The following is a 15164-nucleotide window of genomic DNA, read 5'->3' on the forward strand; positions in this document are numbered from 1 at the left end:
GGGTCACTGTGTGTGTGTGTGTGTGTGTGTGTGTGTGTGTGTGTGTGTGTGTGTGTGTGTGTGTGTGTGTGTGTGTGTGTGTGTGTGTGTGTGTGTGTGTGTGTGTGTGTGTGTGTGTGTGTGTGTGTATAGACAGTTCATGCACATTTGATTTTTGATTTTTTTGGTGGAATCCATCCAATACATACAACTAGGCAAACAAAAAAAAAAAGTAACATATTAAAGATCTGATTTATTTTTAATACAAATGACAAAAATGTTTGTTTCCTTCCTTCCCAGTCTCCACGGCGACCTCGTGCAACGACCCGGGCATGCCCACCAACGGGACGCGCGGCGGGGACAGCAGGGAGCCCGGGGACCACGTGGTATTCCAGTGTGACCCCGGCTACGTCCTGCAGGGGGCCAGCAAAATAACCTGCACCGAGATCAACAGCCGCTTCTTCTGGCAGCCTGACCCGCCCACCTGCACAGGTGACCAAACTAAAGCAACGTTCCTAGTTTGGTGGAGTATTACTTTGCTTTAGTGACAAAGTCGATCATGGTATCCCAAGTTTCTTGCCAACGGTAGCGGATGAAGTGTGATTATTCCAACAAAAACTTGCATGTGAAAGTGCTTGAAAAGTTCAATAATAATGCATTGAATTATTATGATTATTACTAGTGCATTAGGACACATGTCATTAAGTAGCAGGTACGTTTGATGCATCGTACTTAATAATCCTTACATGTTTGGCTGCCGAAATTGGGGAGAGCCAACCCTGGGAAGATTTGTTTGAATCCCATAGTGATAACGAGATCCTGCATCACTCGTGATAGGAAGTCTCCTTGTGTGTGTGACGAATATGTCAGGCAGTAAAGGAAGGAATGTGATTGAACTGATAATATAACTGATAAACATCCGGGAAGCTATTCTTACACACGTGTATCCCGTCTCCTCGGTCTTGCCTTTTGGATGTTCTTTTCAGTCCCCCCCACCGTCGATATGAAGCGAGGCTGAGAGAGGTTCATGGATTGGAGCGTTATCCCGGTCAACCACAATGCAATTTCCATTCTCTTACTTCCTGTGAGCTGTGTACGCCTGTTCACCGTGCCGCGATGAAAGAAGAACATAACGAGAATAACATCAACGAGGAGGGGAAAAAATATTTGAGTTTTGACAAAGAATTTGACATAGCGATTATAGAAAACTTGTGCAAGGAAAACGGATATCCCTCTACTGGTGGTCCCTTGCTCTCTCTTGCCTCTCGCCACAAAACCCATGGAACTGAAGTCTTTCTTCCCACCTATAACGGCCCGTATGGGGTACCCCGTTCCGGGAGGTCTGTCGTGCGATGAGAACGGCCGGAAACATGGTTGCTATGAAGCAAGGCCTTAAAGCGGCAAATTCAATAAACGTGCCATCATCTCAACCTTTGCTGGGAGGGAGACGGAGAGATCCGATATTCCGATACTCGGAATATACAATAAAAAAAACACTACTTGTCTCCCCTTCCCCCTTCATAATGTAGGAATATGAAAGAAACTAAACCTCAGCTAAGGGGGAAGTAATTAACCGTTGTAATTATGACTATGTAATGAGCTGCCTTCTTTAATCTGGGTTTCTTTAGTAAGTTTAATAGCTATTTATTTTTGCTTTGAACCAAAACAGACTATGGTGCTGTGTGTCTGGTCACGATGGACATCGCAGTGTCAACAAGAGGGAACTCTTTATGAAGGCTTCTGAGTAACTGCTGAATGTCGTTGTCCTTTACTGCTGTCATTATTTTTTTATTTATCAGACTTTAAAGAGGAGCCACAAGAGAGTATTGCATCATACGCGTATTATAAACCAATGATAACACAAATCTCTGACAAATTATGTCAATGGTCCAACTTTCTGCGATTCTTCCACCGAAATGGAGTTGATGTGACACAACGCAACATGCGTTTGAAGCAGTAATCTTGTAGTATAAAATAGCAAGCGTGACGTTCCCCTTGAAAAGCAAACTCCAGCCAGCTGTGCTGTGAGTTGCCAGTTGGACCTGATTTTGTCTTAATATGACATATCCCAGATTTTAATAACTGAACATCACCCAACACATGAGCTACTAATGATAAGACAAGTTGACAGTTGCAGTTGACAACTCCTTCATTGCCAGTTCACACATCTCTGTCTGGCCGCAAAGAGATCTAATGAGCACAGATTATCATTTTATTTCAGAATTTTTTGGGGGATCTTCAAGCATGGGTAATGGTACTTAAGTTAAAGCCTTTAATCACTTTTATCTTTTTCTTTAACATTATTTTGCTAAATTCACCTACTTTTTCAGAAATGCATACCAGCAATATTGGGTTGATTTAGGACATCATATATGGTTCAAGAATAAAAAAGTGCAAAAATGATTCATGATGATTGGCCAAAATCATGGCCAATCATATCAAAACTACAACAATCAATTTAATTTTGTTCCTTCGGATTGACACTAAACTGTGAAAGTTACACAAGTCTGTATTGACTGTAAATGCAGCTTTCATTGAGGTACCTCATATCTTATCTCGTAGCTCCATGTGGGGGGAACCTGACCGGCCCTGGTGGTTTGATCCTGTCCCCGGAGTACCCAGAGCCCTACCCGCACGGCAGAGAGTGTGACTGGACCGTGTCCGTCACCCAGGACTACGTCATCGCTCTCAACTTTAATCAGTAAGCTCAACCCTGAACCACGCATTACATACAGCCATTCAAATTCTAGCCCTTAAACACAAAAAGCCCCATCTCCTGTTATTGTTGTTAGTTTACAACGTTTACTGCTAACCAACGCTCTTCTCCAAAGTGCCTGGGGATCTTTTAGATGGAAGGTAACATTATTAAAGAGCTGGCAGGAGTTGGAATTTGCTCAGGAATGCCTATAGGTATTCTGCTGATATCCAAACTCATAACCTTGGGTTATGCTCAGAGTCAAAAACTGTCCGCTACACTACTCTGCACTTTAGTTTGGTTGAACTCCTAAGAACTAAACCCAAAAGTCCACACAACATAATTTTTCTCATTCTCAAATCAAGTGCAGACATTGCCGTTAACAAGTTTCTCAATCATCAACTTTACTGTTCATCTCAGGCTGCCTTAACAACCCCTTGTTGTTCCAGGTTCAGCTTGGAGCCCAGCTATGACTTCCTGCACATTTACGACGGGCCAGACTCCCTGAGCCCCCTGCTGGGAAGCTTTTACGGCATTGATGTACCCGACCGCATCGAGAGCAGCTCCAACACGCTCTTCCTGGCCTTCCGCAGCGACGCTTCCCTCAGCAGCAATGGATTTGTGTTGCAGTACACAGGTGCGCCCTCTTATGGTTGGGAGGAGTGGTGTGCATTTTTGCAATAACGGCTTTCTCTATCTCGCCCTTGCACTCGCTGTCAGTCGTACTCGAAAGAGATATTGATTTTACAGAACTCGGGTGGATTGATCATTTGTGCAGTTTTATTAGCTGTCTATTCTCTGTTTATGATTTGGCTGAAAGCAATCCTAATTCAAAAGTTAATCAAGAGCTCCCTACAGCAAAATGAGAATGGATGATTCTGTCGTGGCTATCAACCTTCTACACAGTTTGTTCTACCTCTCTTTTTTCAAACCATCTGTTTGTTTTCGGTCCAAAGCGAGGGAGATACAGTAAGTGTTGCCCAGAGTTAGCCCAGCGATGGAAAGAACACGGTTGCTGTGTTCCAATATCCATACTTCGCACTCACTATACTTAGTTTTGAGTACATAGGGCGTTCCAATTCAAATCCCAGCGAAAATAAGTGTACTGAAAGGACCCGGATGGTGTACTCAAAACGGTCAAACCGCGAAGTGTGGATCGATGCACACTTTTCGTACTCAACGGCAGCCATCTTAGCTACATAGCGGAAAAGGCGGCCCCGGGCTGATCAGCACATTTTTCACATTGCCTGCATTAATGTAGCTTTTATAGCTTTTATAGCTTATTATAGCTACTATGTGTAAAGAGTTCACCGTTCAAAGCGGGATGTTTATTGTGGGGGAGGAGACACAGCGGCCGTCACGATCGTAATTTCTGGTTAGTGCACCGCGTAGAGTATTCAATTTGGAACGACACTGACGTCTGAAAATCAGCGCACTTAGTCAGTGCGGATAGTGTACTACGTTTAAGTGTACTCATAGAAGTATGGATATTGGAACACAGCAGGTGTCCCTCCCCCCACCTCAACAATTTTCTACTTCCATTTCGGGGTATTAAGCAACCTATTGTTGCTAGCAGCCAGCACAAGAATAAATAAGTAATTGCAACTAAACGTAAGGCGTTTGATCGATGCCTCGCCGCCGCACTTATAGCTCCTCGTAAATGAGGGCGCCCCCCCTTTGTGTAGCCTCGCGCCGCAGCTAGCTAACCACTACTCGTTTTTTATCGGGGGCCCTTTTGAATTTATTTGCCGTCATGAAAGGTACAGCCAGGGCTACACACAGGCAGGGTGTGAAACGATCACAGCTTGCGCTCAGAAGTGAGACTCCCGGGTTGGCACACAGACATCGTTGCTGATCTGGCCTGTCTGCGTTTTATTTTTCATGCTAAATGATTTCCTCTAGGGGGAGGTTTGGAAACGTTTGTGTTTTGTTTTTTCGCGGAGCGCTAACACCTCAGACGCTAACATTACAGAGATTCCCTGACAATGAACGTGCTTTTAGATGAGAGGGGTAGCTCGGTTGAGGGCTTACACGCCAAAGAACAGCGGCTTAATCTCACCACCTCAATTCAAGCAAATTCTAAGAGATCACGCGCGTAACCGATCAGTCAATGTATTGACTGATTGATCCCTTCTGGTTCCACTCACCCTGTTTATTGGCCCTGTGTGTGGCATATACGGGGCGAGGTTAGGCGAGGGGGGGGGCAGGAGGGCTATAACGGATCAGAAGTCGACATTCTCTGCATTACACAGCCAGGCAGTCTGTTCCCAAGTCGGATGCAAATGGGGTGCAAATGGTGCGCTTTTGAGCAACACATTTTATACAGTGGCTACCTCTTAACTCAGTACCGACTCTGTTTAATGCGGTGCGCCGCCAGAGTGTCAAGACGGTAGAGTCAATATGCGGGAGCAGATGGACGCAGTGTGGGGCTCCACAAATTCCCCCCGCCCCCTCTCTGCTTTCCATTCTTCACACTAATGAACCGTAACCAAATAATACATCAATTACCTACTCTGTTGCAGACAAACAGCACGGCAAGGAAGGTGTTTGGCCACAGGTTTTGGTCGGTTTGGTCTGGCATCACGCTAGCTGATGGCCTGCCCCCTCCCGACTCATATCTGGCCAGGGCTGCCATGAGAAATCACATTAGGGGAAACTGCCCCAAGGTCCTGCTTCTCCATCTCTCTCGCTCTTGCTCTTGCTCTCACTCTCTCTCTCTCTCTCTCTCTCTCTCTCTCTCTCATTCTTGCCCTTGCACTGTTTCGGTCTTTCTCTCTCTCTCTCTCTCATTTTCTTTCCATTGCCTCTCTCTTTGGACATAACGTGACTCTCTTTAGAATGTTCAGAGCAGATTGTTTGGGAAATGTATTCCATTAGCAGCACAGTGATGTGACAAACAGTTCACACATTGAACAATCACTTGAGTCCCAAGGGGCTCTAGTAATCTTTCACTTGAAAGTGTTTTGTGAATTCTGCTAACTACGTGATTCAGAAAGGGGGCTGAAAAAGCACTGCTTAATTAAGTTACCAATTCCAGCTCTAAACATAGACAAAATTGGCTAACAGGAACTGGCTAGGACCATCTCCAGGAAGTGTTGGACCTTGTCTTTAATTGCTTATCGTTCTGTATCTGAAAGCTGCATTTTCTCACATCTGCCTTAGCAATCATCGGCTAATCTACAGAAATGAACAATTAAGGGAAAGGACCATCTTCTTGTCTGTGGTTTTCATCAGGACATAATATTCCAGCTAAGTTGGTTTTCGACCGAGGTGGTGTTTTGTTTGTAATTTTTGCAGTCTTTGCAGTTGAGCTCGATTGGTAGGGGCAGGCTCGCTGTGTTCATGTTGTGTGTCATTTGGTGAAGTCTGCTTAAATGACAGGTGAATTCTACAGATGGTCAGTGGAAAATAGAGCATGACATCTACCTGTCCACATCAGGGCTGGTGATAGATCTGGGGTTAGGAGAAGTGCATGTGTATTTGTGCATGCACTTGTTTTTGTGTGTGTGTGTGTGTGTGTGTGTGTGTGTGTGTGTGTGTGTGTGTGTGTGTGTGTGTAAGACATCAAGGCTGAGGAAGGATGTGCCATGTGTGTGTGTGTGTGTGTGTGTTTACGTGCATGTTTACGTGCATGTGGATACTTCCTACTTCCTATGTTTATTTGTGCTTGTGTATGAGTATGCGTGTGTACATGTGTACCCATATGCACTTGCACATCTGTGTTTGTGCGCACACACACACACACACACACACACACACACACAGGTTTGCATGAGAGTAAGAGACAGTTGATGTGCATGGTCTTCTCCAGCCAAGCACACAGCAAGGTGCAGTGTGAGGGACGGATGTGTGCAGTCAGCAGACCTTGCTTGCTGCAAGCAGATGCCCACGGGGCCACAGACAGCCATGGGGTTCACAGGGTTACTAGGAGTGTGGAAAAGTAAAAGAAAGAGAAACTGAGGGAGAAGTATGCAAACAAAGATAGAAAGAATCAATGATGGAAAGAATGGAGGAAATAAATAAACAATAAAAATATGTATCTAAGAAAATAAAAATGAATGGATGGGGGAAAAAAAAGAATACCCAATGAGGAAAATATTCATGACAGCATGTAATAAATTTGATATGTTTATTTTCTTAAGTAAGTACATTTATTCAAAAAGTGAAATAGCTGCAATGCTCAACAAGTACAAAATCAAATGAACTACGGTAATAATAGAAGACTTTTAATAGAAGACATTAAAATAACTGCCCAGGGGCAACAGCTGGAAATTATCTGGTCGGCTAACACTAGCATATTTACTGAGATAGGAATCAACGAGCACTGGCCCTGTTAGACTAAACTGAAAAAGGAAAAGAAAAGAAAAAAAAAAACATTTCAACAAATGAATAACCACTGTGGCCTTTTGTCTGTCTCTCTCCCTCCCTGCTGTCCCCCCCCCCCCCCCCACCCCCCACTGCAGAGAACCCCAGAGAGTCGTGCTTCGAGCCGGGAGCAGTGCGGAACGGGACGCGCGTGGGAACCGACCTCAAGCTGGGCTCCACGGTCACCTACCAGTGCGACGGCGGCTACACCCTGGAGGGGGACCCCACCCTCACGTGCATCATGGGGAGGGATGGCAAGCCCAGCTGGAACAAGCCCAGGCCCATCTGCATCGGTAAATAACTGACATCTGGAGACGGCCGTCAGAACCACGGGCAGACTCAATCTCCGGTGTTGGGGGGGGGGTGTGGGTGTGTGCACAGGCGAGCAGGGTGTGTGTCCACGCATGAGGCTCGCCCCCCCCCAAACTAAAAAAGGCCCAAACTGGTCAATTATTATGTCACTGGTCATTTTCCAGTGACAAAAGAAAAAGTGCCACTCCTACTTATTTTGTCATTTAAATTAAGTATATTTTTATGAATTATACATTATCTGCTTCCCCGTCCTCCCCCCGCGGTCTTATTCCACTGCATGTGAGCAGAGACACATGTGCACCAATGGTGCATCACATTTGGTCATATTATTATCACCTTGACGGCCTCTGCTGTGATAAAGCACTGTCAACAATCATTCACCCGACACACACACACACACACACACACACACACACACACACCTTTCAGCTTTGATGTTGATGGCGGTATTCGTATAGACACACACACTGACACACACACACACACACACACACACACACACACAACTTGACACCAGTGCATCGCCAAACCTTCAGGAGTTCATACAGTAGTGAGGGAGAGAGCACAGATATTTGGGCCTCGACTCCTCAGGCCTAACCCAGAGGGACACTTGGAAAACATTGCAATCTCACTGTGGCAAACACCAGGGACACCTTGGAGCTGAGTCCCCAATCAGACAAGAAAAGTAATTTAGCAGCAGTGGAACATTGGTGATGGAGTGGGGGGGTGGGGCGAGGGGAGGAGAAAGATGGAAAACAATTGGAATCTCACCCTCTCTGGTTTCATCACATCTTCTATTGTAGTTCTGTCTGTCCGTCTGTTGGCCTATGTTTGCCTATCTATTCATCTATATGTCTCTCTGTCTGTCAGCCTCTCTCGCTCCATCTTTCTCTCTCTCTTTCTTTATCTATCTATATATATATATTCTGTATGTATTGTTTATATAAATCATGCTCTATCATTCTACATATATATATATATATATATATATATATATATATCCATCTATCCTCTGTATATGTATATATACATATATCGAGCCATTCCTCTCTCTGCCTTGCTCTCTCTTGAAATCGATCTATCTAGCGTATATACATATATATATATATATTTTTTAATATATAAATTCCCTCTGTGCTTCTCTCCAGCTCCTTGCGGTGGCCAGTATTCGGGTTTGGAAGGTGTAGTCCTGTCTCCCGGTTACCCTGGCAACTACAGCAGTGCACGGACTTGCCTCTACTCTGTTATTGTGCCCAAGGACTACGGTAAGCAAGAACGGCGTACAAATCAACAAAAGAACTGAGTGCACAACGAGGAACAAATGTGCATCAAGGCTTTTTATAGATAGAATGAATTCAATTTTTTTGCCAAATCAAGAGACTCAAGATTCCGAAAAAATGCTGTATTATGAATAGAGTTTGTATTTCGAGGTGCCGAAAATGGAGTCGAATGAGCTCAATGGGCCAACTGTGTCCTAGTGCAGTAGCTTCAAGTGTCCTCCAAAAAAAATAAAAAATTCTAAGAACTTGTGAAAGGCGAAATGAAGGCTCTTTTCACACACTTGAAAGTAGCACACGTCCAGGGAACTATTTTTTTTGTGACCTGATCGCTCCGTCCTACAGGTGGGTAGAACGCAAGAGAAAGAACTAATTTTCAGTTGAAGCTCGCCCACATGTCTTCACCAGGCGGACAACCCAGGGCTCTGTCACCCACGAGGAAGATGAACTAATATGACTGATCTAATTGACACAGACACCACAAAGATAGACACACACAGACACACAAGGTCACAGACGGACACACATTCACTAGTTTGTGAAGTAGTTTACCTTCACACACACCCACACATGTGAAAATACACAAACACACACACACACACACACATGCACAAAAACACACACACACACACACACACACACACACACACACAGACACAAGGCTGAAAGTAATTGGTGCCTGGAAGCAGTAGAGTTTCAGGCTACTTTTTTGGCATTTCAATCTTAAAGGTCACGGCTTGCTTCCCACGCAACATCTTCTCTGATCTTCCGAGGTTGGATAATATTTGGATTACAAAAAAAAAAAAAAAAAACGTAAGAAACACAGGCAAACGCTGGGAACGCACACGGCACAGGCTAGACTTACTTCCACAAACTTTCCACCAATAATCCCCTGTTTCACTACCGTCCCTGATGTTGGCCACCGTTCCGAGCGCTGGCGTTGTCCCAGGGATATCAGTATCTGAAAGCCACTGGCTGTGTTCATCCACAGCCCAGAAGACACGCTTGTCTTAAAGACTGTGTGTTCAGTTCTTTGTTGAAAAAAAACCAACTTCGTTCCGTATCGGCCCGCCAGTAGACCTGTAGTGTTGGCTGGTTTTTAGTGTTTTTGTGTGTGAGAGAGAAAGAGAGAGAGAGGGAGATAGAGAGATGGAGAGAACGTTTAAGGGAGAGATGGAGAGATTGGGAGATGGAGAGAGGAAGATAGATGGTGGCTACAGTCCAAGGTCAAGGGCGAGAGGGATGGAGTTGGAGCCACAGAGGGAGGATGATAGGGGATTTGCAGGGCGACATTGTGTGGAGCATGGGGTGATATTAGGGTGATACGTCCCAGTCGTGCTGCCTGTTATGTGAATGTCAGTTGGCGTAGGGATGGTTACCTCGCTCCCCCGTCTTTCTCTCTTCCTTTCTCCCTTTCAAATTAACTTTAAGATGTGATCCACGCTAAACCAGACACATGTTGAATAGAGCGGGCACAACCCGGTAGAAGTAGGAGTTGAAGGAGGGACTTAAACAACATATTGCATTGGTCTATAATGCATAGCATGGTCTATAATGCATAGCCTCTGCCTTATTTTCTACTACTATCCAACAGACTGTTGATTGACAGTCCTTTCATGCCAATGGCAATCCCCCAAGCTGACCTAGCTGTATTGATCTACACACAATGCTAAATGTGGGCTTCTTGGCTCCTAGTCATGATATGCCGCTCTGATATTCCTAGTGCCTAACTGATTTTATTTTATGATGTGTATTTGGTGTAGTGTACTGCTTGAACAAATCATTAACAAATCATACAGTCAATACAGCAGGCAGTCATTTTCTGTGTTTGATTAGGGAGGAGTGTATATCTCCTTGATTACAATGGTGGGTAGCATGTTGGGAATCTGGAGATGGCTGATGTCAGTGATTGTGTTGTGTCCATGCCTGCTCTGTGGGGTTATTATGAATGCCTCTGTGTTTCCCTGTTGTTTTGCCTTCTGTTTGCAGTGGTGTTCAGCCAGTTCACCTACTTCCAGACGGCTCTCAACGACGTGGTGGAGGTCTACGACGGCCCCACGCAGATCTCACGGGTCCTCAGCTCCCTGTCCGGAGCTCACACAGGTACACACACACACACACGTGCACGCAAACATGTGCAGACGCACATGCACACCGGGGTTATAACGTAAAAACGTAAAAAAAAAAAAAATATATATATATATATATAAAAATGACAAAAAAGATTTGCTAGTTGATAACCCCCACACACAAGCAAAGACACACACACACACACACACACACACACACACACACACACACACACACACACACACAGACACACACAAACACAAAATGTACACACTAACACACAAATATAAATCCATGAATTCACACATCCACAAACTCACACAATCAGGTGCCTGCATATACCAATGCAGAGCCACACACACACACGCACACACGTACGTACGTACATACGTACGTACGTATGCATGCATGCTCCCATATTCACTGACACCTGCAGAAGTGCAGACCCACACACGCGACACACACACAGACACACACAAATGCGCCACGCCACAAATGCACCTATCACATAAACACCAGAAAGCACACACACACACACACACTCCCAGCAGTAAGTAATCAAGTGCACGGGTGTCATAAAACGCCCCACCCAAGTGAATATGTCTACATTAATTAAACGGCAGAGGTGTGCGGCAACAACCCTCGTGCACACACAGCGTGCACCGAAAAACAATAACCAGTGACCGAGGGGCCATTAAACCACGCTAAACAAGCCGGGGTCAGTGGACTGGCGTGTGATTAAAATGTTACTCAAGCCCCCCCCCCCCCCCCCCATTGAGATAGCAGCACACCGCCCGCCAATCCGCTGACACAGGCCCCGATCCACCGAGGGGGCCTTAGTTGGACCCCCGACAGCCGTAAACACAACACAACTCAACGGAGACAGCCCGCACTAAAGAGGCATCCGGGTTCGTAGCAGGACCCACACACACACGCCAGTGTGCTTACAGGCACACCCAAACCCACGTGTGTACAAATAGACACACTCACACGCACGGATGCACGCACACGCGCATGCACACACACGCTAGGATGTTAAGAGCATGTGAACACACACACACACACACACACACACACACACAAACATATACCTATGCATATATCTATATATCTACATATTTATACATTTATAATAAGTTAAAAGCACATGAACACATTTGAAAAGGTAATAACGTGAAGTGGGCCAAAGCAGAACGCCACAATTAGAGAAGAGAACGGTCGGAATAAAGTGTGGATCACACACAATGCCCTTTTCTCTCCAGACGCTGTTCTCTGTGAGCCGTGGCTGATTCATCTCATGGCAGAAATACAATGCGACCCAAAGTTTACGAGTGAGGCGAGAACATGAAAGTGTGTGACTTTCAGAAAGCGGCGTCTTTTCTCTACCGTCTTGTTTGGCTCCAAAAAACACTACAAAAAAATCTAACTTTGGATCATAGCCACGGCAGCCCTTAAAAAACACATAAACACATAGAATATGTGGATCAATAAACTTGAGCTATATTAACAGCGAAGCCCCGAGTGCCCATTCCGATATTAAACCACGGAATACAGAGCTAAACCCACACGCCGCACGCGGGCTGCCGACAATAGTGCTAAACAAACAGATAGGAGGAAAAAAGGGCATTCGCACACAAACACACTTTAAATGTGTGCCCTGTGTTTACATCACACTGTGTACGGGGGCAGCCAGGGATATTTACTTTAGGTGGCAAATGCCCAGGTGTGTGATTTTGTTTTTGTTGCATCTGTGTGCTTAGCCAAGAGGCAGTTGGCTGTGATTACACCAACGTTGGAGAAAAAAAAGCCCCCATCTTATGAGGCGGCCTGGTCTCAATGAAAGTGTTTGGCGATTTGTGTGTAAATGTCTGACTGACTGACTGATTGTCTTGTGAAACAAATCGCCATGCAATGATTGTCAAATCAATCAATGGCGCAGCGATAACCAGTGCCGAAGTTAAAGGAAATGAAAGGGAGGGAGAGGGGAATGGACAAACAGACGACAAAAGGTAGCGAGGGCCATAAATCCGGCGTGCCGAGTGACACGGTAGAGAAGATAAAATAAATAAATTGAGCAATCAAGTCGGCTTATCTGAAAGCTTTCTTTTTCGGGCGACAATAGATGACTTCAAACAAGACATGTTGTTACGTAATTGGCCCTCATTTGAGATGCGATTGCAAATTCAATTTTTGTATTCCATCCTCATTTCAACCCGACCGGCTCTTCTAATGGCATCACAGGGCTTTATTCCAGAAGCCATTACCTTCCGGCCATGAGGCTAAAATGGCCTTGTTTTGTTGAAAGTTCCACTCCCTGTTGCTGCTGTTCACCTATCGTCCAGCTGTTGTCGACGGTTCCCCAACGGCTCCGTAGTGCCCATGAGCAACAGCAACACACACTTTATCTCTGTGTCAAACTAATGGGTACCATACTGTTACCCGCATGCATTAAATGGAAGTGAATATCACGTTACCCCAACACAGAAAAACCAAATAGAACAGATAACCACACGGCATGGGTCCTTGTAAGAAATGAATCACTGCCTTTCACTTGGAGGGTGTCCAAGGGGGCTGATGGATAATGTGCTGGCAGACGTTATTGAATGTGTCCATATGAACAGCTCCATTATGAAACATTGTCAGCGAGGTGTCACACGACAGTGAGGCCTGCATTCCAATAAACTACCCAGCATGCCCATGGGCCCTGCGGTAAAATTTCTGGTAACCGTGGTGATGACAGTGTTAAGCAACTGCACAGCGTGAGTCATCTCAGGACACAACGCTCGAGGGGTTAGCCACAGACGGACACGCACACACACGCACGCACACACACACACACACACACACACACACACACACACACACACACACACACACACACACGTACTTCTGCATATACAGACAAACACAAGACACACAAAAACATACAAACACACATGCAACTTGGGCATGCACATACAGACAGACACAAATACACACCATATGTATATACATATATACTACTTACTTAGCATCATCAACACGTAACACCTAAAATCACACATGCACACACACACACACACACACAAAAGCACACACAAGCACTCCCAGTAGCACACACACAGTGTGTTGGGTTAAGCCCGCCTGGCTCTCTCTGCAGGGTGACAGCGAGCAGACACAGAGTAATGAGCAGACTGCTGAGAGTCAGTCAGCCACACGTTGTGAGAGCAGCTCACTGTGTGCCTGTGTGTTTTCTCATGTTTCTAGTCATCTGAATGTGTGTGCGTGTGTGTGTGTGTGTGTGTGTGTGTGTGTGTGTTTGTGTCTGTGTACGTGACGTGAGAGAGGGAGAATGAGAGAGATGGATAGCATAGGGTGCCCTTCGGCATCAGTCAAGATGTAGGCAAGGGAGATGCAAATCAATAAGTAAATGAGGACTTTATGGTTATAGTGTACAGTTTATTACAACTGTATAACTGGGCTCTGGTTTAAGTGGATATTAAATGAAACAAAGCAGTGTCATTGGGATTTTCGAGAATAAGCTGTTGGCACTTTCCTACAAACTTTATGGTTATGGAATTTAAAATACTCTTAGACGATGGACACAATGTTGGCAAGTTATATAATTGTGTCAGTCTGGTCAACTAATCAATAGATGACCATAGATGACCTGGCTTGACCTGGACTGGGGAATTTACAATGAAAGTGTAATATCTTTGACCCCAAGGTGAGTCGTTGCCGTTGGCGACAACCAACCAGATCCTGATCCGTTTCACCTCCAAGGGCCAGGCCAGCTCCAAGGGATTCCACCTGGTCTACCAGGGTAAGTCACCATTCTCTCCTCCACCATCACAACATCTAACACCACCACCATCAACATATTCACCCACATCATCTCCAAAAACTTTCATCATACCACCAGCATCACCTCCAGCGCTATCTCTACCAGCACCACCATAAACTATACCACCGACACCATCACCACCATCAATATCTCCTACACCTTGACCGCTACCCCACCACCATCATCGACAACATATCTTATCCGACAACCTCCTCCACCACCACCCCCACCACCAACCCAGCACTATACCACCGACACCACCACCACCAACATCAATGTCTGCTACACCTCCACCACTACCCCACTATCATCAACACCACAACCACTCCCACAACCTCCTCCACCACCGCCAACCCAGCACTATACCACCGACACCATCAATCTCTCCTCCACCACTCCCCCACCACCACCACCACCATCAATATCTCCTACACGTCCACCACTCCCCCACCACCGTCACCTTGACACCTCCACCATCACCACCAGCACCATCTTCTCCCTCATCACCCCACTAACTAAGTAGTGAGCTTTGGGGTCCCGTTCCAGTTGGTCGGAGACCATTGAAACAAGGTGTTAAGGATGAGATCAGAGCACGTGTGTCCTTTATTTGCCCCGTCCCAGCTGTACCGAGGACCAGCGCCAC

General features: G+C 45.6%; 1 protein-coding gene across 1 annotated transcript; it reads left to right on the plus strand.

Annotated features, from left to right (window-relative positions):
- Positions 1-279: 279 nt before the first annotated feature.
- LOC311377515 (CUB and sushi domain-containing protein 2-like) lies at positions 280-14500 on the plus strand (the record flags this gene model as incomplete). Its single annotated transcript, XM_084491387.1, has 7 exons — positions 280-471; positions 2542-2680; positions 3124-3311; positions 7138-7332; positions 8500-8616; positions 10618-10731; positions 14405-14500. Coding segments are annotated over 7 exons (1041 nt in total), but the record flags the coding sequence as incomplete, so codon positions are not given.
- Positions 14501-15164: the final 664 nt, after the last annotated feature.

The sequence above is a fragment of the Micromesistius poutassou genome (genome assembly GCF_964030765.1).
Source record: "Micromesistius poutassou genome assembly, contig: SCAFFOLD_5622, whole genome shotgun sequence".
NCBI lineage: Eukaryota > Metazoa > Chordata > Actinopteri > Gadiformes > Gadidae > Micromesistius > Micromesistius poutassou.